General features: G+C 46.1%; 1 protein-coding gene across 19 annotated transcripts in view; it reads left to right on the forward strand.

The window, feature by feature from the left end:
• The first annotated feature begins 16,459 nt into the window (after positions 1-16,459).
• The window catches only part of BPTF (bromodomain PHD finger transcription factor), a 152,704-nt gene continuing 143,484 nt past the window's right edge, over positions 16,460-25,679 (forward strand). For 18 of the 19 annotated variants that reach the window (XM_028836699.2, XM_028836703.2, XM_028836708.2 and 15 more), the window contains exon 1: positions 16,460-17,291. In XM_028836699.2, the coding sequence (XP_028692532.2) occupies positions 16,682-17,291 (610 nt within the window). In that variant the 5' untranslated portion in view covers positions 16,460-16,681. The remainder of the gene's footprint in view (positions 17,292-25,679) is intronic. The other variant, XM_077972585.1, reaches the window with a different exon arrangement.

Below are 25,679 nucleotides of genomic sequence, written 5' to 3' on the forward strand. Positions count from 1 at the left end.
AATTAGCTGGGTGTGGCGGCAGGTGCCTGTAATCCCAGCTACTTGGGAGGCTGAGGCAGGAGAATCGCTTGAACTCGGGAGGCGAAGGTTGCAGTGAGCCGAGAGTGTGCCACTGCACTCCAGCCTGGGCAACAGAGAGAGACTCAGTCTCAAAAACAAAATAACACATCTAAGATTATATTGGTACAAACAGGAGAATTATTCACATAGCTAACAAAATGTTAAAGAGTAAGTCAGAGATGGGCTCTGGGTTGACATGAACTGATGGTATTCTTTCTAGGAGGATGAGAGGATTTAAAATCTCTTAGCCAGGCCAGGCATGGTGGCTCACGCCTATAATCCCAGCACTTTCAGAGGCCGAGGCAGGTGAATCACTTGAGGTCAGGAGTTTGAGACCAGCCTGGCCAACATGGTGAAACCACATCTCCATTAAAAAATACAAAAATTAGCTGGTTGTGGTGGCACACATGTGTTATCCCAGCTACTAGGGAGGCTGATGCAGGAGAATCGCTTGAGCTGGGTGGCAGAGGTTGCAGTGGGCTGAGATCGTGCCATTTACTCCAGCCTGGGTGACAGAGCGAGACTCTATCTCAATCAATCAATTAATAAAAATAAAATCTCTTATCCAGGTGCAGTGGCTCACACCTGTAGGCCCAGCACTTTGTGAGGCTGAGGCAGGAGGATCACTTAAGTCCAGGGGTTCAAGATCAGCCTGGGCAATATAGTGAGACCCCCATCTCTACAATAAATACATTATAAAAAATAAACAAACAAAAAAAAATCCTTGCAAGCTTAAATGACAATTAAAAGACAAAAATTTTGAGAATTTCCCATGTTATCAGGTCCCCAAGTTAAATATATTATGCATACTATTTCATTTAATCCTTAAAATAATCCTGTGCAATAAGTTCTATATTTACCTTCATTTAACAGCTGAAAAAACTAAGACTCAGGGAGGTAAAAAAAAAAAAAAAATATATATATATATATGTATATGTATATATAGCTACACATGCAAATTATAACAGTATGCAGTATCCCTGGGACTAAATCCAGATCTGATTCCATAGCATTTACATTGAACTATACCATGTGACTATTCATACATTCCTAAATGTTCTATTAATAAAATAGTAAATAATAAATTCATAATTATTGTTACCACTAACCTTCATTAAGTGTTTACTAGGTTTCAGGCATCATGCTAACTTCTTTATATTCATTATTTCATTTAATCCTCATTTTATTAAACTCTGTGGGTACATTCCATTTTACAGATGAGAAGACCAAGGTCAAGGAACCTGCCCAGGCTGGGCACGGTGGCTCTTGCCTGTCCTCCCAGCACTTTGAGAGGCTGAGGCTGGTAGATCACTTGAGGTCAGGAGTTCAAGACCAGCCTGGCCAACAAGGTGAAACCTCATCTCTACTAAAAATACAAAAATTAGCCTGGTATGGTGGTGGACACCTGTAATCTCAGCTATTCTGGAGTCTGAGGGTGGAGAATCGCTTGAACCTGGGAGGTGGAGGTTGCGGTGAGCCGAGATTGCGCCATTGCACTTCAGCCTGGGTGAGCAAGCAAGACTCTGTCTCAAAAGAGACTTGCCCAGGATCACAGAGCTGGCCCCCAAACATTTTGTCTTCCCATTGTTTCCCAAGCAAGCTGGATCTACTCTGTTCAGAATGTTCTTCTCCAGCTCTTCACATTGACCGCTTCTTGTATATTCAAGTTTGAGCTCAAATGTTACCTCCTTGCAGAAGCCTTCCCCCTTGACCTCATCCAAAGTAGCATTTATTGCATACCTACCAGCACACAGTAGGCACTCAATAAATATTTGAGTGAGTAAGGGAAGGCATTCCATGAACATTCCTACTGCCCAAAATTGCTTCCTCCATTCCCAAAGTTCAGAATGCCTTGCCAACCTGACTCAGTTCCTCCCTGACTCCTGGTAATGCCGCTTTCTTTGAATACCTATAAGACTGTCAACCCTCACTCATCCAGCAGTTCCAGTCTCCTCAATTCTGAAATAATCCTCCCCTTCACTCTCAACCAGTGGAATTCTCCTTTTATTATTAATTAATTAATTAATTTTTATTTTATTTATTTATTTTTTTGAGATGGAGTCTTGCTTTGTCACCTGGGCTAGAGTGCAGTGGTGAGATCTCGGCTCACTGCAACCTCTGCCTCCTGGGTTCAAGCGATTCTCCTACCTCAGTCTCCTGAGTAGCTGGGATTACAGGCACCCGCCACTACACCCAGGTAATTTTTCTTTTTCTTTTGAGATGGAGTCTTGCTCTGTTGCCCAGGCTGGAGTGCAGTGGTGAGATCTTGGCTCACTGCAACCTCCACCTCCTGGGTTCAAGCTATTCTCCTGCCTCAGCCTCCTGAATAGCTCGGACTACAGGCGCCAGCCACCAAGCTGGCTAATTTTTGTATTTTTATTAGAGAAGGGGTTTCACCATGTTGGCCAGGCTGGTCTCAAACTCCTGACCTCGTGATTCGCTCACCTTGGTCTCCCAAAGTCCTGGGATTACAGGTGTGAGCCACCGTGCCCAGTCTATTTATTTATTTATTTATTTATTTTATTTATTTTTTTGAGATGGAGTCTCGCTCTGTCGCCCAGGCTGGAGTGCAGTGGCACGATCTCTGCTCACTACAAGCTCTGCCTCCCGGGTTCACGCCATTCTCCCACCTCAGCCTCCCCAGTAGCTGGGACTACAGGCGCCCGCCACCACGCCTGGCTAATTTTTGTTGTGTTTTTTAGTAGAGACAGGGTTTCACCATGTTAGCCAGGATGGTCTCGATCTCCTGACCTTGTGATTCGCCCGCGTCAGCCTCCCAAAGTGCTGGGATTACAGGCATGAGCCACCGTGCCCTGCCATTTATTTATTTATTTTTGAGACAGAGCCTCACTCTGTCGCCCCGGCTGGAGTGCAGTGGTGCGATCTTGGTTCACTGCAACCTCCGCCCTCTCCGCCCTCAGTCTCCCAAGTAGCTGGGATTACAGGCACCTGCCAACGCGCCTGGCTAATTTTTTTGTATTTTTAGTAGAGACAGGGTTTCACGATCTTGGCCAGGCTGGTCTTGAACTCCTGACCTCGTGATCCACCTGCCTCAGCCTCCCAAAGTGCTGGGATTACAGGCGTGAGCCACCACGCCCAGTCCTATTGATTTATTTTTGAGTTGGAGTCTCGCTCCGTTGCCTAGGCTGGAGTGCAGTGGCATGATCTTGGCTCACTGCAACCTCCACCTCCTGGGTTCAAGTGATTCTCCTGCCTCAGCCTCCTGAGTAGCTGGGATTACAGGTGCATGCCACCACGCCTGGCTAATTTTTGTATTTTTAATAGAGACAGGGTTTCACCGTGTTGGCCAGGCTGGTCACAAACTCCTGACCTCAGGTGATTCACCTGCCTTGGCTTTGCAAAGTGCTGGGATACAGGCGTGAGCCACCACGCCTGGCTTGGAGTTTTCCTTTTTATACGTTCAACAACAAATTTCTCTTGAGTCTCTACTATATCTTGCTAGATGTGTTGGAAAAAGATGAATAAATGCAGTTCTACCCTCCACTTGTAGGTGGAGCGGAAGTGTAAACAAGCAATTTCAACACAGTGGGAGAGGTGCTAAAGAGAGACACGCGTGGTCACTGGGGCAGCACTCATAACCAAAAATAAAGAGAGACATATACAAGGCTCAGTGGTGGCTCAGTAGAGCAAAGCCAGGCAAAAGATGACACAGTCGTAAACAAACCAAAATTCACCATCAACATATTTTGAAAGTAGGTGGTGGTGTTGATGTCAAATTTTGGTTCCATCACGCACTAGCTATGTGGCCTCGGGAAAATTACATAACCTCTGAGCACTAGTTTCTACCTGGAGAAAATATTACCTGCTCCAGAGTGTTATTTATGATGAGATTTAAAGGAAATAATGCATGTAAAGTGCTTAGCACTGTCTCTGGCACGTAATGGTGCTTCCAAATTACTACTGAAAAAATGTATATTTTTACTTTTTAAGAGACAGGGTTTTGTACTGTCACCCAGGCTGGGGTACAGTGACGCAATCATAGCTTATTCATTGCAACCTTGAACAGTTGGGCTGGAGCGATCTTCCCTTCTCAGCCTCCCAAGTAACTGGAACAACAGGGGCATGCCACTATGTGTGGCTAAGTTTTTAAAAACATATTTTGTAGAGATAGGCTCTCCCTATGTTGACCAGACTAGTTTCAAACTCCTGGCCTCAGGCAATCCTCCTGCCTTGGCCTCCCAAATGCTAAGATTACAGGCATGAGTCGTTGCATCTAGTCTGAAAAAAATCTTAAATATAGGAAAAGAAAAAACTTTTAGCACCAAGATATATTTATAATAGGAACATTTCTGGAACATACTGAAAATCCTCTTATTTTCTTTTTTTGTTTGTTTGTTTGTTTGAGACAGAGTCTCACTCTATCACCCAGGCTGGAGTGCAATCTCAGCTCACTGAAACCTCCACCTTATGGGTTCAAGTAATTCTTGTGCCACAGCCTCCCGAGTAACTGGCACTATAGGCATGTGCCACCACATGTGGCTAATTTTTGTATTTTTAGTAGAGATGGGGCCTTATCATGTTGACCAGGCTTGTCTCAAACTCCTGACCTCAAGTGATCCGTCTGCCTCGGCCTCCCAAAAAGGCTGGGATTGCAGGTGTGAGCTACCGCGCCCAGCCTAAATATTCTCTTGATGGAGTATTATGTAGCTGTTAAACTGTGACAATGTCTGGCAGAGTCACAGATACAAAAAGTACTAGATAAAATGTGAATCCAGTGTGATCTTGGCTATGTAAATAGATACCCAAAGTCCCTGGGCCTTTCCAGCCTGCGGTTTTAAATGAGGTTACATTAGCCTTTTACACAAATTTCACCGCCCCATTGCCCCCACCTGCTCTTATGGACCTCTGCAAAGGCCCTGAGGGCCCTAGGGAATAGTTAAAAGTATATGTCCCACCCACCCAAGAATTCATAAACTGTCTGTGTTTGATGGGCACAGCCACCCTTTGCCAAGTCTTTGCCCTTGCCATGCCTCATCACGAACACCTCCCTGTGGGGTTGACCAAACCACCCGGTTTGCCTGGGACTAAGAGGTTTCCTGGGATTTGGGACTTTTAGTACTAAAACTGGGAAACTCTTTGGCAAACTAGGAGAAGTTGGTCACCCTGACTCACTGTGCAAAGCTGCAATTTTTTTTTTTCTTTTTTTGCACTTTCAAGCTGCAAAATGTTTAAACCCCGAATGGAGTTTTTTTTTTTTTTTCTCAGCTACAGCTCAGCTCCATTCTTCCCGAAACAGGGACTGCTGGACCTCCCAGAGGACTGGGTGAGGTGAATATTCATGTTTTAATTCAGGGAACTTTTATCCCTGGTACCAGGGAAGAACAAAAAACAAAACAAAACAAAACAAAACAAAAAAACAGTCAAAAGGTTGCTTGAGAAACAGCTAATTAGACCGTAGGTCTAGACAGAGATGCTGGTTTGGGAAACATGAGCGTATTGGGTGGCAAGTATCATGAGACTGGACTGGATGGTCCAGGAAACCAGTAAACAGGAGAGAAGCCTGAGGGTAATGACATTTGAGCCAGTCTGCAGAGGTAAGTGAACCCACTAAAGACACCGAGGCCGGGCCTAGGGGCTCACACCTCTTATCCCAGCACTTTGAGAGGCCAAGGCAGGCAGATCACTTGAGGCCAGGAGTTCAAGATCAGCCTGGCCAACATGGTGAAACCTGTCTCTACTAAAGATACAAAAAGTAGCCAGGTGTGGTAGTGACAGCCTGTAGTCCCAGCTACTCAGGAAGCTAAGGTGGGGGATTACTTGAGCCCAGGAGGTTGAGGCTACAGTGAGCCATGATCACGCTACTGCACTTCAGCCAGGGCGACAAAGACCTTGTCTCAAATAAATAAATAAATACAAATTACAGGCTCACACCTGTAATCCCAGCACTTTGGGAGGCCAAGGCAGGCGGATCACCTGAGGTCGGGAGTTCAAGACCACCCTGGCCAACAAGATGAAACCCCGTCTCTACTAAAAATAAAAAAATTGGCTGGGCGTGGGCCAGGCGCGGTGGCTCACGCCTGTAATTCCAGCACTTTGGGAGGCCGAGATGGGCGGATCATGAGGTCAGGAGATCGAGACCATCCCGGCTAACACAGTGAAACCCCATGTCTACTAAAAAAATACAAAAAATTAGCCGGGCGTAGCAGCGGGCGCCTGTAGTCCCAGCTACTCGGAAGGCTGAGACAGGAGAATGGCATGAACCCGGGAGGCGGAGCTTGCAGTGAGCAGAGATCATGCCACTGCACTCCAGCCTGGGCAACAGAGCGAGACTTCATCTCAAAAAAAAAAAAAAAAAAAAAAATCTGGGCATGGTGGCATGCACCTGTAATCTCAGCTACTCAGGAAGCTGAGGCAGGCGAATCACTTGAACATGGGAGGCAGAGGCTGAAGTGAGACGAGATTGCGCCATTGTGCTCCAGCCTGTGCAACAGAGCAAGACTCTGTCTCAAAAAAAAAAAAAGAAAAAAGAAAAAGAAAAAAGAAACTGAGGGGAGTGGCCAAAGAGATAGGAAGAAAACTAGGATGTGAGGTTTGTAAGTTTTGGTGCATAGTGTCTGAAATTTGTCCAGTTTCCAATTTGGCTATGCCTTCACCCTAAAGCTAGTATTGATGCTGATTGATCATGCTTCATATCATCAAGTAGACCACTCTCTCTCCTTCCAGCTTCTGAAATGTAGGTGATTCCCCAGGGTATATATGAGGTGCTCTTAGTTTCTCTGCTTTCTCTTTTATAATAGTTTAGTCTGAGGCTGGGCGTGGTGGCTCACACCTGTAATCCTAGTACTTTGGGAGGCCAGTGGGGGGGAGATCACTTGAGGTCAGGTGTTCGAGACCAGCCTGGCCAACATGGTGAAACGCCATATCTACTAAAAATACAAAAATTAGCTGGGCATGGTGGCGCATGCCTGTAATCTCAGCTCCCGGGGAGGCTGAGTTGGGGGAATTGCTTGAACCAGGGAGGCGGAGGTTGCAATGAGCCAAGATTGGGCCACTGTACTCCAGCCTGGGTGACAGAGTGAGACTCTGTCTCAAAATAAATAGATAGTCTGCCTGGCTGCAATTTTTATCTCAATGAGACTGGTTTCCAAATTATACCCTCAGCTTCAATCCTTCCAGAGCTTCAGTCTACCTTTTTTTCTTTCTTTTTCCTTTTTTTTTTTTTTTTTTTTTTTTGAGACAGGGTCTTACTCTGTCACCCAGGCTGGAGTGCAAGCAGTGTGATCTTGGCTCACTGCAACCTCTGCCTCCTGGGTTCAGGTGATCCTCCCACCTCAGCTTCCGGAGTAGCTGGGACTACAGGCACGTGCCACTACGCCTGGATCATTTTTATATTTTTTGTAGAGAGGGGGTCTCACCATGCTGCCCAGGCTGGTCTAGAACTCCTGACCTCAAGTGATCTGGCTGTCTTGGCCTCCCAAAGTACTGGGATTACAGGTGTGAGCCACTTCGCTCAGCCCAGTCTACATTTCAAACTGTCTCTTGGACATTTTCACCTCATTATCTTGTCAATAACCCAAATTCAGCGCACTTAAATAGGAGCCATAGCCAGATCATAATCATAGAGATTAGTATTGGAAGGAACCTTAGAGATGATCTAATCTAGACCTTCCTGATTGGAGAGCTATGGACTGATACACAGCGAATAGGGTTTGGGGTGGATGGGGATAGATATTCATCCTCCAAGCGCTCAGGGTGTCCACAGCCTCTGAGCCACTTTGTTCATGATAACCTCATCCTCTGATAGGCTTAACAGGGTGGGGTCTGATGGTGGGCAGGAGCCCACCATTGGCATTCAGTTGCATAGCACATTATTGCCTGTGTAGACAAAGGACCCACAAAGATGCTAGAGGAGTTTATGTCTCAGGAGCCCAAGGAGCATAAGGAACGATCCAATGTGGAGGAAGGGGTGTGTGTGTGTGTGTGTGTGGGTGTGTGTGTGTGTGTGTGTGAGAAAGAGAGACAGAAGAGAGAAAGAGATGGGGGCCGCATGCGGTGGCTCATGCCTGTAATCCCAGCACTTTAGAAGGTTGAGGGGGTCGGATCACTTGAGGTCAGGAATTCGAGATCAGCCTGGCCAACATGGTGAAACCTAATCTTTACTAAAAATACAAAAATTAGCCGGGTGTGGTGGCTTGTGCCTGTAATCCCAGCTACTCTCGAGGCTGAGGCAGAAGAATCGCTTGAACTCAGGAGGTGGAGGTTGCAGTGAGCCGAGATCATGCCACTGCACTCCAGCCTGGGCAACAGAGCCAGACTCCATCTCTAATAATAATAATAATAATAATAATAATAATAATAATAATAAATAAATTAAGAGATAGGGGTTGGGGATTCTGGGACAGGCAGCTTAGAAACTATCTTCACATACTTTTGTATGGGATAATTTTGGCCAATTTACCACAGATGATGTCCAGGCTGTGAAATGATTGTCCTAATAATGCATTTGTGTTCTGTCAACAGGAACCTCATCATGATTTTGAAATACTATGGTAAGTTCGATTGGATCCCTATGGTAAGTTTGATTGGATCTAAAATCCAGAAGGAATATTCTAACTACATTTGTCAATGAAAGAAACAAAAGAGCTTTAAATATAACTTAAATATCATTTCCACTGTTGTGAATGTTTGGTTATAAAAGATGGCTTAAATTATTTTAGCACATACAGTTGCAAATGGTTTCTTGTCATTTAAAGAGATCACGCACCCGGGGTGGTGGCTCAGGCCTACAATCTCTCGGAAAGCTGAGGTGGGAGGATACATTAAGCCCAGGAGTTTGAGGCTGCAGAGAGTTGACTGCACCATTGCACTCCAGCCTGGGTGACAGAGTGAGATCCTATTTCCCATTTCTGTTTTTTTTTTTTTCTTTTTTCTGAGACGGAGTGTTGCTCTGTCACCCTGGCTAGAGTGCAATGGCACGATCTCCGCTCACTGCAACCTCTGCCTCCCAGGCTCAAGCGATTCTCCTGCCTCAGCTTCCCCAGTAACTGGGATTACAGGTGCCCACCACCACGCCCAGCTAATTTTTTTTTTTTTTTCTAGTAGAGATGGGGTTTAACCACGTTGGCCAGGCTGGTCTTGAACTCCTGACCTAGTGATCCGCCCACCTCAGCCTCCCAAAGTGCTGGGACTACAGGTGTGAACCACTGCCTCTGGCTGTGAGATCCCATTTCTACCCAAAAAAAGAAAGAAAGGTAAAAAGAAACAGATCAGCTAAAGAGACTCAATCAGGACTTACCTTACATGAGCTATGTAGAGTGCAAAACTGAGAATAAAAAGTTAGGTATAAGGATTCAAGTTCAAATTTCTCATTTAAAAATACGGCTTTTTGGGGAAAGTGTTACGAATGCAATATTTAGTATCTTCTCCAATGATATATTTTATTTTTATTACAATTGTACTCCTTAAAGAAATGTTTTAAACCACATTCCATATCCCCTGCTAATTTTCTTTGGGTGCTGTAATGTGGAAAGTATTGGAAAGTCTGGTTCTAATCCAGCCCCCTTAACTGATTTGTGAGCAAACTGGGGCTCAGTCAGGCTTGATTGACCTATCTGACATTACAGAGCTAATCACTGCCTTCATAAATCAGTTCCTGTCCTCTGACTTTCTAAGCCTTAACTGTAGATGTGTGATACATCACCCAACTCATCTAAGTTTAAATCAAATCAGGTTGGTTTCTTTCTTCGTGGCTGTTTTGTTTTGTTTTGTTTTTTAAGAGACAAGGTCTTGCTTAGCTGCCCAGACTGCTGGAGTGTAGTGACACCATCGAACCTCACTGCAGCCTCAAACTCCTGGGCTCAAGCGTTCTTCTCGCCTCGGCCTCCCAAAGTGCTGGGATTATAGGTGTGAGTCACCACACCTAGCCTGTCATACTCCATCCAATCTGAACTCCCTCCCAGGTTTAAGGAACCCTTCACATTATGTGTAGCCTGTAACCCACTGTGGGAGCTGAGATGCCAGGCACTTGCCATCATGATCCCTCCTGCTGCTAGACCCTGCACTCAGGTACACCCAGCCCAGCCTTTTCGCTGGAAGCCAGAACAGCTATGAAGCAGTGGCCAGTGCCCAGGATTGATGCTTTACCAGGACAAGCTGGGCTTTCTGCCAGGCAGCTGCCACCATGCTGTCCTCACTGGTCCAGTTCTATAGCCTGATTTTGGACACTTGTTGGCTGCAAAGTCTCAGAGCCTAATTCCTGGGCGCTTTCAGAGATTCTGTGAGCTTGAAGTAGGCAGTGGTTCTGTTGCTTGCCATCAAGAACTCAACTGATATGCCAGGCACGGTGGCTCACATCTGTAATCCCAGCACTTTGGGAGGCGGAGGTGGGCAGGTCACCTGAGGTCAGGAGTTCAAGACCAGCCTGGCCAACATGGTGAAACCCCAACTCTACTAAAAATACAAAAATTAGCTGGGCATGATGGTGCATGCCTGTAGTCCCAGCTACTCAGGAGGCTGAGGCAAGAGAACCACTTGAACCCGGGACGCAGAGGTTACAGTGAGCCGAGATCATGCCACTGTACTCTAGCCTGGGCATCAGAGTCAGACTCCATCTAAAAAAAAAAAAAAAAGACAAATGCCATAAAAGGCTCACATTTGCCAGGCGCGGTGGCTCACGCCTGTAATCTCAGCACTTTGGGAGGCTGAGGTGGGTGGATCATGAAGTCAGGAGTTTGAGACCAGCCTGGCTAACATGGTGAAACCCTGTCTCTACTAAAAATACAAAAAAAAAATTAGCCAGGAGTGGTGATTCACACCTGTAATTACAGCTACTCGGGAGGCTGAGGCAGCAGAATCGCTTAAATCCAGGAGGCGGAAGTTGCAGTGAGCCAAGATCATGCCACCGCACTCCAGCCTGGGTGACAGAGCAAGACTCTGTCTCAAAAATAAAAGAACCGATAAAGAAATTGGTACCAGAGGCCCGGCGCAGTGGCTCACGCCTGTAATCCCAGCACTTTGGGAGGCTGAGGTGGGCGGATCACGAGGTCAGGAGATCGAGACCATCCTGGCTAACACGGTGAAACCCTGTCTCTACTAAAAATACAAAAAATCAGCTGGGCGTGGTGGCGGGTGCCTGTAGTCCCAGCTACTTCGGAGGCTGAGGCAGGAGAATGGCGTGAACCTGAGACCATCCTGGCTAACACGGTAAAACCCCGTCTCTACTAAAAATACAAAAATTGGCTGTGTGCCTGTAATCCCAGCTACTTAGGAGGCTGAGGCAGGAGAATCGCTTGAACCCAGGAGGCAGAGGTTGCAGTGAGCTGAGGTTACGCCACTGCACTCCTGCCTATGTGACAGAGTGAGACTCCATCTGAAAAAAAAAAAGAAGACTATATATACCACGTTTGTTTGTGTTGCCTTAACCCATTTTCAGAGTGACCTGAAGCCTTGCTAACATTGAGCCACAAGGCAGAGCAAGAGAAGATTCTTCAGCAGGTCCAGGCTGTGGTGCAATGGGTTCTGCTAATTGGTCCTCATGACCCAGTGTATCCAACAGCGCTCTCTGTACAACCACATACTGGGGTGCTGTATGAAGGGCGCATGAAAACCCTGCAAAGGAGCATCATATGGTTGTGCTGAGGGTTTTGGATCAAATCATTGCTCTCCTTGGCTAATAAATATTCTTTCTGGAAACTGCTCTTACTTTGCTCCTGAGCCCCAGCAAAGATTGAAAGCCAGGTGACCACATACCTGTGCAGCTTGTCAGGAACTGAATCTGTTCCACTGAGCCAAAAAATGTCCAGTCGTGCTCCCTTCCCCAAGAAGACATGATGTAGCCTGGGCGCGGTGGCTCATGCCTGTAATCCTAGCACTTCGTGGGGCTGAGGCGGGTGGATCACTTGTGGTCAGGAGTTCAAGACCAGCCTGGCCAACGTGGCGAAACCCTGTCTCTACTAAAAATAATACAAAAATTAGCTGGGCAAGGTGGCAGTCACCTGCAGTCCCAGTCACTCAGGAGGCTGAAGTGGGTGAATAGCTTGAGCCCGGGAGGAGGAGGCTGCAGTGTGCCAAGATTGTGCCACTGCACTCCAGCCTGGGTGACAGAGCAAGAGCATTTCTTGGGGAAAAAAAAAAAAGTTATAGAAAACACCTCTCATTCCATCTATTGTATATGTTTTGTAAATTGTTTTCCTCTACTATTCAATTATAAATTTTGAAAGGTATTCCCACTTCTAATATCTTTGTATTCCCTGTAATATATAGCATTCTTATTTTATTTTGGAGCTGGGGATCTCGCTATATTGCCTGGAACTACTGGGCTCAAGTGATGCTCCCACCTCGGCCTTCCAAAGTGCTGGGATTACAGGTGTAAGCCACCGCACCTGGCAGTACATAGCATTTTACACACTAAATAGGATATACATTGCAAACTAGTAGACTCTGGGCTATATCCAAACTGCCTATTCTTTTTTTTCGGAGATGGAGTCTCTCTGTGTCGTCCAGGCTGGAGTGCAGTGGCACGATCTCGGCTCACTGCAACCTCCACCTTCTGAGTTCAAGTGATTCTCCTGCCTCCCTAGTAGCTGGGATTGCAGGCACACAGCACCATGCCCAGCTAATTTTTGTATTTTTAGTGGAGACGGGGTTTCACCATGTTGGCCAGGATGGTCTCAAACTCCTGACCTCAGGTGATCCACCCACCTTAGACTCCCATAGTGTTGGGATTACAGGTGTAAGCCACTGCGCCGGGCCAAGACTGTTTATATTTTTATCAATCTGTAGTGTTTGTTCTGAGACAGGGTCTTGCTCTGTCACACATGCTGGAGTGCAATATAAACATACATTAATATTTATTGAAATAAGTGGCTACCAAAAAGTAATTTAAAGAAAAATAATTGTCTGGGCATGGTGGCTCACACCTTCAACCTCAGCACTTTGAGAGACCGAGGCGGCAGAATAGCTTGAGGCAGGAGTTCGAGACCAGCCTGCGCAACATAGCGGGACCTTGTCTCTAGAAAAAATTTGAAAATTAGCTGGGCATGGTGGTGCGCACCTGTAGTTCCAGCTGCCTGGGAGCCTGGGAGGTGGATTGGGAGGTGGATGTTGCAGTGAGCTGCAATTGCACCATTGCACTCTAGTCTGGATGACAGAGCAAAACCCTGTCTCAAAATTTAAAAAGAAAGAAAAGAAAAAGAAAAAGAAAAGAAAAAAGAAAAGAAACCTAATAGGATTCTGATTCTGTCCACCAAATGGATTATTTTTTTCTTTTTTTGAGACAGAGTCTCACTTTGTCACCCAGGCTGGAGTGCAGTGGTGTGATCTTGGCTCACTGCAACCTCCGCCTCCTGGGTTCAAGCAATTCTGTCTCAACCTCCAGAGTAGCTGGGATTACAGGCAAGGGCCACCACGCCCAGTTAATTTTTGTATTTTTAGTAGAGATGGGGTTTCACCATGTTGGTCAGGCTAATCTCGAACTCCTGACCTCAGGAGATCCGCCTGCCTCGTCCTTCCAAAGTGCTGGGATTACAGGCAGGAGCCACCATGCCTGGTGGCTTATTTGAATCTAGATAGGAAAATATAACACATATGTGAAATGAAAAAATACAAGCACTAATTGCCAGGTAAATATATTCAATATAATTTGGTTGAGTACCACGGTTGACAAATGTGTATATGCCTCCAGGGACCAGGTAAGTAATGACAGTCAATAAAGTAGGGCAAGATGAGGACTTTGACCAATGGAAGCGCCTTTTTTTTTTTTTTTAAGACAGAGGATCGCTCTGTCACCCAGTCTGGAGAGCAGTGGTGCGATCTCCACTCACTGCAACCTCCACCTCCCAGGTTAAGCAATTCTCCTGCCTCAGTCTCCCAAGTAGCTGGGACTACCGATACCCCACCACACCTGGCTAGTTTTTAGTAGAGACAGGGTTTCGCCATGTAGACCAGGCTAGTCTCGAACTTCTGCCCTCAAGTGATCTGCCTGCCTTGGCCTCCCAAAGTGCTGGGATTACAGACATGAGCCACCACGCCCAGCTCTGGCCCCATATTTTGTTTAAAGAGGGTGGCCGGGCACGGTAGCTGTGGCCTGTAATCCCAGCACTTTGGGAGGGAGGCGGGTGGATCGCTTGAGCTCAGGAGTTCGCAGTGAGCCAAGGTCGCTGGGATAATATATGCATATTTAAGGTTTCAATTTTTGTGTCTCCCAAAAAAAATTCTCAGTTCCTATCTTTTTTTTTTTTTTGAGACAGAGTCTTGCCGTGTCACCCAGGCTGGAGTCCAGTGGCACGATCTTGGCTCATTGCAGCCTCTGCCTTCTGGGTTCAAGCGATTCTCCTGTCTGCTTCCCAAGTAGCTGGGATTACAGGCATGAGTCACCACGCCCAGCTAATTTTTGTATTTTTAGTAGACAGGATTTCACCATGTTGCCCAGGCTAATCTCAAACTTCTGGGCTCAAGTGATCCTCCCATCTGGCCTCATAAAGTGCTGGGATTACAGACCTGAGCCACCGTGCCTGGCCACCCTCTTCAAACAAAATATGGGCACTTCCATTGGCCTAGTCTTCATCTTGCCTACTTTATTGACTTACATTACTTACCTGGTCCTTGGAGACATACACATTTGTCACCCTTAGAGCTCAACCAAATTGTATTGAATGCATTTATTTGGCAATTAGTGCTTGTATTTTAATCTTCATTTCACATATGTGTTCCATTTTCCTAACTAGATTGAAATAAGCCATTTGGTGTACAGAATCCTGTTAGATATCTTTCTTTTCTTTGTTTTTTTAATTTTATTTTTTTTTGAGACGAGTCTTGCTCTGTCGCCAGGCTGGAGGGTAGTGGTGCGATCTCAGCTCACTGCAACCTCCACCTCCCGGGCTCAAGCGAGTCTTCTGCCTCAGGCTCCGGAGCAGCTGTAACTACAGGCGCGCACCACCACGCCTTGCTAACTTTCGTATTTTTAGTATAGATGGGGTTTCACCATATTGGCCAGGCTGGTCTCGAACTCCTGACCTCGAGATTCGCCCTCCTCAGCCTCCCAAAGTGCTGGGATTACAGGCGTGAGCCACCGCACCCAGCCTCTTTTTAAAAAAATTTTGAGACAGGGTCTTGCTCTGTCACCCAAGCTGGAGTGCACTGGTGCAATCACGGCTCACTGCAACATCCACCTCCCAGGCTCAAGCAATCCTCCCACCTCAGCCTCTCGCTAGCTGGGACCACAGGTGCGCACCACCATGCCCGGCTAATTTTTCAAATTTTTTCTAAAGACGAGGTCCTGCTATGTTGCCTAGGCTGGTCTTGGACTCCTGACCTCAATCTATCCTCTGGTCTTGGCCTCTCAAAGGGCTGGGATTGCAGGTGTGAGCTGCCGCGCTCGACCAACTATTTTTCTTTAAATTACTTTTTGGTTGTCACTTATCTCAGTAAATATTAATATGTTTATAAAACCTTTCTCTTATCTGAAGACCCGACCTCAACCACTCAGGGTTGAGTTCCTGTGATAAGGTTTGAGGGTGCCTGAAATGTCATCATGATTCGTCTTTTGGGCTAAGCTGAAACCTAGTGACCTGTCTGGTAAATCAATTAAGGCTATTTTCCGATAATACAAACATTTAACACCGTGAAGTAGGTTTTAGGCAGGATTCCCTCTTTTCCACTGCAAAGGAAAGGTAAGTTCTTGCTGAGGTGATCGAGGTCCTCGCTGGGGCACTGGGAAGGTGGCGGGGCACTGGGAAGGTGGCGGGACATTGGAACGTGCAGTAGTTGCGTTCTGGAGCTTACTGAGGCTTTCCAAGTAGGGATTCCACGCAACAGGTCTTAGGGCGCCCCTCCCTCTGGGCGTGGCAGCCCGGGGCGTGGCTCCTGGCACAGATCCGGAGCAGTTGTCATCGGAGTCATTTTCAGGACTCCAGCTCCAAGTTTCGGAGTTTCCTAAATTAGGGGGGCTTGTCTTCCTGTCCTCTCGACTAATTTCCCTCCGTCGCTGGCGCTGCCCTCGGTCGCTTGGGCCGCCCCTCTCCGCAACTTTTTTTTTCTTTCTCTCGCTGGCTCTTTCAGCATCAGTTTCCCTAGGGGGCGGGAGGGGAATGATATTTGGGGGCTCCCCTGCCTTCCTCTCCGAGCCGCGGAAGGGGAGACGCGGGGAGGAGGTCCGAGCGGCTTTGGGCTCCAGCCAGGGGTCCGCGGAGACTTTGGTCTCCGAAAGCCTTTGACGCCGGGCATTTCGCGAGCTGCGCGCCCCTCTCAGCCGCGCCACCCGCACCCGGAGTCCAGCCGCACCGCGCTGTGCTGAGCCCAGGCGCCCAGGGCTCCCCGCCCCCGACTCGACGCTCCCGCGCTCCCCCTAGCGGCCGCCGTGCCGTCTCACTCCGTCCCAGGCTCGTCGGCGGCGCAGCTCACGTGACCGCGCTCTGGGCCTGCGGCCGCTGTCGGTTCCCCCAGTCACCGAGCGAGAGGGAAGAAACAAGATGGCGGCTGAAGGCGATCCGGAGTGGGGCCCCAGCAATTCGGATTGAGCCTTCTCCCTCCACCCGCTTCCGTCGGCCGGGCCCCTCCCGCCCGGCCCCGCGGGCCTCCCCACCCGGCCCCGGCGCTCCCCACCGCCCCCCCTGCGCCCGCCCCTCCCCCTCCGCTTTCCTTCTCCCCCCGCCTCGGCTCCGACATGAGGGGCCGGCGGGGCAGGCCGCCCAAGCAGCCCGCGGCTCCCGCTGCGGAGCGCTGCGCCCCGGCCCCGCCGCCGCCGCCGCCGCCGCCCACGTCCGGACCCATCGGGGGGCTCCGCTCGCGGCACCGCGGCAGCAGCCGGGGCAGGTGGGCCGCCGCCCAGGCTGAGGTGGCGCCCAAGACGCGGCTGAGCTCGCCCAGGGGGGGCAGCAGTAGCCGGAGGAAGCCGCCGCCGCCGCCGGCCCCCCCCAGCACCAGCGCCCCGGGCCGGGGGGGGCGAGGAGGCGGGGGCGGCAGGACGGGGGGCGGGGGCGGCGGCGGCCACCTGGCCCGGACCACCGCGGCCCGGAGGGCCGTCAACAAAGTGGTGTACGATGACCACGAGAGCGAGGAGGAGGAGGAAGAGGAGGACATGGTCTCCGAGGAGGAGGAGGAGGAGGACGGCGACGCCGAGGAGACCCAGGATTCTGAGGACGACGAGGAGGATGAGATGGAGGAGGACGACGATGACTCCGATTATCCGGAGGAGATGGAAGACGACGACGACGACGCCAGTTACTGCACGGAAAGCAGCTTCAGGAGCCATAGTACCTACAGCAGCACTCCAGGTACCCACCCAGCCCAGTTGCTGCAGACTCCTTCCCCACCTCCTCTGCCCTCCCCCCTTGCTCACTCGAGTGCTGTGCATCCTGCTCCGATCTCCCCCCAACCCCGCCTCCCCCCCAAACGGAGGGGAAATGCGACGGCACATCAAGTGGCAAAAAACTAGATTTACAAGAGGAAAGAGGCGCATTGTTCAAAATGGAGATTGCATTGTTGCAGTTTGCAGGCCACACTCGCTCGCTCGCTCTCTCCCCCCCACCCCCTCTTTTTCCTCTTCAAAATTTGTGCCAGTGCAGTGTCTCCACCGGGCAGGATTGAAACTTTGGCAGACACATATCCATTGCATTCATTTTTCTCCCCTTGTTTTGGTGTGGTTTTCTGGAATGAAAGAAGCCTCTGGTTTTGCAAACCTCTTTGCATTTCTAATGTGGTTTCTTTCGGATTTTTATTATATATCTGTTACTTAAAAGGGAATTAAGGATTTGGACAGATTGTGGCACACAAACACACACACACAAAAATGGGTTTTCACACCCCTAGCTGTGGTTTTAAAATTGTGTTAAGGAAACGGATCATTTGGGTTAGTAGGGGAACCTTATCTGGTCCTGTGTGTTTGTTTTTATTCTTCGAGTGCTAATGGGCCCGTGCAACAGTTGTTGGTAAATGGCTGATTATCAAGCAAAGCAGAAAGCCAAATAAGGCCTAACCAAATTTGGGAATTCATCCGATTCAGAATTATTTTGGTTAAATCAAAAATAAAAGTACAAAACCTCAGGAACGCGCGTCTTAACTCATTTAATCGCTTTGCGTTGCTTGGGAAATGTAGTTTCGTGTCACCTGTTGCAGAAGATGTGTAGTTGATCATCTAGACATGGTTGCCGAAGATGAACTTTTGGACCAACTTCTAAGTCACACAGCGTCAGTATCAGATTTATTACACGACGACTTTTTCTTTTGACTCTATTTCTGAGGGAAAAGCCCTCCCGAAATCCGTAATGAATTTCTCCATGGTAACCCCTCTTCTGTTTTCTCACAGAAAGTTTCTCTAGGCTGGTGCTGAGATGCATTTTGTTAAACACCCCCGACCCCCGCAAAAGGCTGCTTTGTACGTAGTTGCAATTTACTAAATTGTGAAATTAACCAAAGCAGCAACCGGCAAGACCTTTCCTTTATAATTTTGCAAATCTAGATTAATTAAATTAGAATCTGGTTTTAAAAGCATTTAAAAAATAAAGTTTATGAGAAAATATTTGTGAGGAAAAAAGACCATTTTTTCCTTGAAGTAAGGTGTGTCATGTCTTTCTTAGAGAGACTACTGTAGTAGAAGTGGTTAACTTGAAAAGTTTCTGATTTTAATAAATGCTTAAATACTTATTGGAGAAGTAGGGTAGTATTAAGCCAAATGTAAACCCACATAGGTTGTTCTAACTAACACAAACTGAAAAAAGGTCATTTCTTTTGCCCGATGATCAGAATCGTTGCCAGTCTTGTCTGGGGGAGGCTGTAGGAGTACTTTTTTTTTTTTTTGAGAGGGAGTCGCTCTGTCACCCAGGCTGGAGTGCAGTGTCCCGATCTCGGCTCACTGCAACCTCTGCCTTCCAGACTCAAGCGATTCTCCTGCCTCAGCCTCCCGCAGCTGGGATTAAGGCGCCCACAAGTACACTCAGCTAATTTTTGTATTTTTAGTAGAGATGGGGTTTCACCATGTTGGCCAGGCTGGTCTCAAACTCTTGACCTCGTGATCTGCCCATCTCGACCTCCCAAAGTGCTGGGACTACAGGTGTGAGCCATCGCGCCCAGCCTAGTGCGTCTTTTATAGTAATAATTTTTACTGTACTTCACATGTTGGTCTTCTTTGTACCCAGAGCTAGTAATTGAAATATGGAGACTGAATTGCATACACCCCTGGAGGAAGTTTTTTTCTGGTTAGAAAGAGCTGAGACATTTTGACAGGGCAGTTCAGCCAACTTTAAGTCCCATTTGAAGGCCTATCAAATAATATTTAAGATTGAAGACTGTTCATATGCTGACTTAAATTACCATTTGTAGCTAGGTGTCTTTTAATAAAATATGTTTACTTTTGATACTTTTGTGACATTTTGTTTTTCTTTTTTTGAGAAGGAGTTTTGCTCTTGTTCTTGTTGCCCAGGCTGGAGTGCAATGGCACAATCTTGGCTCACTGCAACTTCCACCTCCTGGGTTCAAGCGATTCTCCTGCCTCAGCCTCTCGAGTAGCTGGGATTACAGGCATATACCACCACGCCCAGCTAATTTTGTGTTTTTAGTAAAGACAGGGTTTCTCCGTGTTGATCAGGCTGGTCTTGAACTCCCGACTTCAGTTGATCTGCCCACCTTGGCCTCCCAAAGTGCTGGGATTACAGGCATGAGCCACGGTGCCTGGCCTGACAGTTTGTTTTTCTTAATGACACTTGTAGCCTACCATGTGTCTACTTGTCTTATCCTTATATGAAATTATTAACTGGAGATAGGTATTGAGCTTATTCAACCCCTGCAGCTCCTGTAACAGTGTTTTGCACATAGCAGAGGTTCATCAAAGATTGGTTGGATAGATTGTTAGTAGATGTGAACTTGTAATAGATGAAGTTTTGATCATTCTACAGTGGGTGTCATAACCACTAAATACTTTGGATTTAGGAAACTAAAAATTGATCTAATTGGTTTTTTTGTGTGTGTTTGTTTTTTTAATTGGGTTTTGATAGACAATTTGATCAGTGAATGTTTTTCTTTTTTTTTCAGTGAATGTTTTTCATTGCAAGAGTTACTTTGTTTTTGAGTTGCTATTTCATATTGCTTGTTAGGCATTTTCCTTTATTGACTGTGATGTTAGTTTGGATGTTTTACCTTTTGCAGCACATTATTTCTTAAGATTATGGTAAAATGGTTGTCTTTTTTTTCCATATCTCTTGTAAAAAAAAAAAAAAAAAAGGGATACATGTGCAGAACATTTGTTACATAGGTATATACGTGTGCCATGGTGGATTGCTGCATTTACTGACCCGCCCTCTGAGTTCCCTCCCCACACCGCCCTCTCCCTACCCCCCACCCCCCGGATGTGAGTGACATTTTGAGTTCTAAACTTTTAGAACATGCCCACTTGCCTCGAATGAGTAACAACCCATGACAGTGAGTTGTTTAGGCTAAGTACCAGTTTCATTGGTTTTATAGTCTGTACTTCCTGGAGGAAGGCTGTCAGGTAAATGTGTAGATAGAAGAAAAAAAGTTTTAGAACTGGTTTAAGATATCCAAATAACACATCAAGAAGTATGATGAATTTGAATCCTGTTGTACTGTGAAGACTGAAAGAGGAATTTACTTTATTGGTGATTTAGAGTAATTTGATTAATTTTTATAGTTTACAGTGTTGGTTTAAGTACTGACATGTGACATTCCTAACATCATAAATAGCTCACTCCTAATATAAGAAATAACTCAGTATTTTGTAGGTAATATAACTTAATGCAAAGACATTCATTGACATTACTAAAGTCATGAAAGGTTTATTCATTGAAGATTGTTTTCCTTTTATGGAAAAAATGTAAGGATGGCAACTTTTTAGTATAAAATTGAAATCACCTAGTTTTGCTTAAGCTAAAGGCATATGACTGAATAATGCTTTAATTCATTTTTACTTTTTAAATTTAGAATTACTTCAGCTTATAGGTTTTATGACATTGCCAGTATAATGAGAAGGATTGTATAGGAAGTGTTTTCAATAGGCATTTGGTAAAGTTCTGACAGCACTTTGAAATTAAGCATTTGCTAATTTTAAGAAATTATATTTAAAACAGAATGATTCTTGTGTTTCAGTCTCAGTCTCGTGTGAGACTTCTGAGAATACTTACTGGAATTTTAAAACTTGGAACCCCCGATAACGTAATAAAACAAAAGCCCTGGTGTTATCCTGGGAGAGTTAGCGATTTATGTCCTCTAAGGATTGTGACAATGGAGATCAGTGGCAGAGATGCCATGAATGAACCATAGATTTACTTCAAACAGAATTTGTCACTGGTTTGACAATATTATTCCCACCAGTGCCAACTTAATGTCTTTTCAGTATAATTTCTGATTGCTACATGCGAGTTACAAAGTGCAGTAGACATTTAAAGGAGGGCGAGATTATATACCCTGTTTAAGGGGATTGGTGTGGGCATAGGCTTCCTGGATGGGCATGTGGAGAGTAAGGACAGGCAGATGGAGGGAGGGAGGGGGAGGGAGCGGGAGGGAGCAGCAGGCACTGATAGTAAAGTGTGGGCAGTCTCAAGTAACTCAGTTTAGCAAGAGCCTGAGTGTGTGAACAGGAAATAAACCAAAGCTCCTTTGTATGCTGTGTTGGGCAGTACCTAGAGGATCAGGCTATAGCAACTGTACTTTCCCCCTCTTCTGTAGAATAAGGATTGCGCTAGATCGTGATCCTCAGGCCTTTTTCACTCCTAAACACCCCGAGGAGATATGCTGTATTCCCAGCAGCACCATGCACAAACATGAAACAGAACCACATCAAATCACAGAGATGCTGTTGAACCACTGCTGTAGCCCTTTCTCCCAAATTGAGGGAATTACTGAGGAAATGGCCTGGAGCTCTGTCTCTTTCAAATCTATTTCAAATTTGTTTAATTTTGGGTATTGGGATGACCGGAAGATCTTGAAAGAGCAGGGCGTGATTTCAGAAGGATGCCACGAAGTTTAGCTTAGATTCCCTGCTGCGGGATGGATTGCCAAGGACAAGATAGCTGGTGGGTTTTGTAGCCCTGGATGGAAGACCTGTCCAGGAGGTACTTTAGAGTTCTTCAGGCCTTGACACATAGATGTGTAGAGAGAGGAATGCATTACATATGCCTCCCTAAGAATGGTAGCACTTTCAGTAACAATAGGGAGGTCAAGATTATAAGGGAAATTAATGACATCTTGTTTCAGGTATCAGCACCTCAAGAGGTTAAACATGAGAATTAAACAAAATGAGAGCCAAAAGGGTTACGAAAAAGTTGGGCAATATGATTTGTGAGTAGTAGAGAGGCGTGTCCTAGGTATGCATTAATAAGTAGTCTTGCACAGAGTTCATGCTTTTCTATTCTTCTGCTCACCCATGGGTGTGTTTGGAAGTTTGTATTGAAACATGCATATCACAGGACTGGGGATGTTAAGACCAGGAGCTCTGGTCTCTTCTGTTAGGTTCTCCTTTCCTCACTCCTCAAGACCCTGTGTCTTCCCTTTGACTAAAGACCCTTAATGGTGGAGACATGGGGGTGAGAGAGTGGTAGTCATGGTGGGCAAGTAGTAATCTGGGTGACACAGGAGCAAATCCTAGCTGATGCCCTTTTCCCTTCCTACTCCTTAGCCAGGCTTGAATCCCTCTTCCTGGGAGATCTTCCCTGAGTCCTGTTTGCACCTTGGTCTTCCTTCTCTTTGAGTGCCTGCTTACAGTGATTATCATCTCAGCACTAGCTTAACGCTGACACTCATTATTCTAATTTTATTTATTTATTTATTTATTTGTTTATTTATTTATTTATGAGACAGAGTCTCAGTCTGTCACCCAGGCTGGAGCGCAGTGGCATAATCTTAGCTCACTGCAGCCTCCACCTGCCGGGTTCAAGCGATTCTCCTGCCTCAGCCTCCCGAGTAGCTGGGACTACAGGCGCCTGCCACCATGCCTGTCTAATTTTTGTGTTTTTAGTAGAGACAGGGTTTCACCATATTGGCCAGGCTGGTCTCAAGCTCCTGACCTTGTGATCCGCCCACCTTGGCCTCCCAAAGTGCTGGGATTTCAGGCGTGAGCTGCTGCACCCGGCCTCTAATTTTTTTCATGCTTTTGGGTTTTTAAAATGACAAGCCTCAGGAGGCAGCATGTTTCTTAACTAAAATAAAAAAATATATATATACATCAAAATGCACTTTAAAAGATAGAAAGTGACCATATAGAAATAATTAAAATGCATGTAATTAAATATAATGTTTTGTCTGCTGGTATATATCTAAAATTTTTATGTTTTTCTAGATAGTAAGCTATATTCAAATATTAATTTGTGATTGTCACAATTTAAAAATAGTGACAGTAATAGCTAACATTTATTGGACATCTTCTAAATTGCTGAATGATTTTCAAGCAATATTTATGAAAATTCAGTTTTTAAAAGGTAACAGCTTTATGGAGATATAATTTACATACTGTAAAATGTACCCTTGTAAAGTATATAATTTAGTGGCTTTTTTAGTATATTGATAGAGTCGTGCAACCATTAACACTGCTTAATTCCAGCATGTTTTTATGCCCCCTCAGAAGAAGCCCATACCTATAGCAGTCACTCCCTATTCTTCACCTCCCTCCTGCTTGTCCCTGGCAGCCACTAATCTACTTTCATTCTTTGTTGATTTGCCTTTTTTTTTTTTTTTGAGATGGAGTCTTGCTCTGTCACCTGGGCTGGAGTGGAGTGGCGGGATCTCGGCTCACTGCAACCTCTGCCTCCTGGGTTCGAATGATTCTCCTGCCTCAGCCTCCCAAGTAGCTGGGATTACAGGCGCCCACCAGTACGCCTGGCTAATTTTTTTGTATTTTTTTTCATAGAGACAGGGTTTCACCATGTTGGCCAGGCCGGTCTCGAACTCCTGACCTTGTGATCCACCCACCTCAGCCTCCCAAAGTGCTGAGATTACAGGCGTGAGCCACGGCGCCCAGCCTGATTTGCCTCTTATGGACATTTCTTAATAAGTGGAATAATATACTCTGATAATATATGGCTTCTGTCATTTAGCCTAATGTTTTCAAGGTTTATACATATCTTAACATGTGTCAGTACTATATATATGTATGTGTATATATATATTTTTAAATTTATTTTATTTTACTTTTTTTGAGGCAGAATCTTGCTCTGTCGCCCAGGCCGAAGTGCAATGTTGCGATCTTGGCTCACTGTAGGCTCCACCTCCCGGGTTCACACCATTCTCCTGTCTCAGCCTTCCAAGTAGCTGGGACTACAGGCGCCCACCACACGCCCGGCTAATTTTTGTATTTTTAGTAGAAATGGGGTTTCATGGTGTTAGCCAGGATGGTCTCGATCTCCTGACCTCGTGATCCGCCCACCTCGGCCTCCCAAAGTGCTGGGATTTCAGGTGTGAGCCACTGCGCCCGGCATCAGTCCTATATTTGAATAGCACTTCATTGTATGGCTATACCACTTTTTTTTTTTATTTTTTATTTTTATGGAGACAGGGTCTTGCAGTGTTGCCCAGGCTGACCTCAAACTCCTGGACTCAGGCAATCTTCCTGCCTCAGGCTTCCAGCCTCCAGAGTAGCTAGGATTACAGGCACACACCTCTGTGCCCAGAGACCATGTTTTGCTTATCCATTTCTTAAGTTCATGGACATTTGAACTGTTTCCACTTTTTGGCCATTAGGAATAATGCTGCTGAGCACATTCGTGTACATGTTTTTGTCTATACATATGTTTTCATTTCTCTTGGGTATATGATTAGGATTATTTGCTGGATTATTGCAAATTCAATTTTAATTTCTTTCTTTTTTTTTTTTTTTGAGACAGAGTCTCTGTCGCCCAGGCTGGAGTGCAGTGGCATGATCTTGGCGCACTGCAACCTCTGCCTTCTGGGTTCAAGAGATTCTCCTGTCTCAGCCTCCTGAGTAGCTGGGACTACAGGTGTGCGCCACCATGCCTGGCTAATTTTTGTATTTTTAGTAGAAGAGGGTTTCACTATGTTGGCCAGACTTGTCTTGAAATTCTGACCTCAAGTGATCCACCTGCCTTGGCCTCCCAAAGTGTTGGGATTACAGGTGTGAACCACCGCGCCTGGAAGAAAGTAATTCAGGAGTTAGAATGAATCCTTGGTGATAGATTGGTTATGCTGGGATGTGGTGAGTGGGAGAAAAGGATTCAAGGATGAACTGACTTCTGAGTCTCCCTTATTTCTCTTTTCCTTATTCACTCCTTATTTCTTCTCCATCTCGAATGGATATAGTAATACTGATTTCTTTGTAGTTCTCACATACCTAACTCCTAGTCACCTATCTATCACCTTCTCCAGCCTGCCTTCTCAGATCACCATTCCCTTTACCGCCAGGTGGGGCTAAGTTCCTTTGTTTCCCACTCCCTTAACCTCCAGGACCTTATGCATTAATTGCTTTGGTTTCCAAATATTTAGGGATTTTTAAGGTATCTTTCTGTTACTGATTCTAATTTAACTTCATTTTGTTCAGAGTATACTTTGTATGACTTTAATTTTATAAAACATTTTTAGAGGTTTGTTTTGCACCCCAAAATTTTGTCAAAGTGAATGTTCCGTATGTACTTGAAAAGAATTTTGTATTCTGCTCTTGTGGGGTGGATTATTGCATAAATGTCAATTAGGTCAAGTTGGTTGAT

The sequence above is a fragment of the Macaca mulatta genome, chromosome 16 (assembly GCF_049350105.2).
Source record: "Macaca mulatta isolate MMU2019108-1 chromosome 16, T2T-MMU8v2.0, whole genome shotgun sequence".
NCBI classification, from domain to species: Eukaryota; Metazoa; Chordata; class Mammalia; order Primates; family Cercopithecidae; genus Macaca; species Macaca mulatta.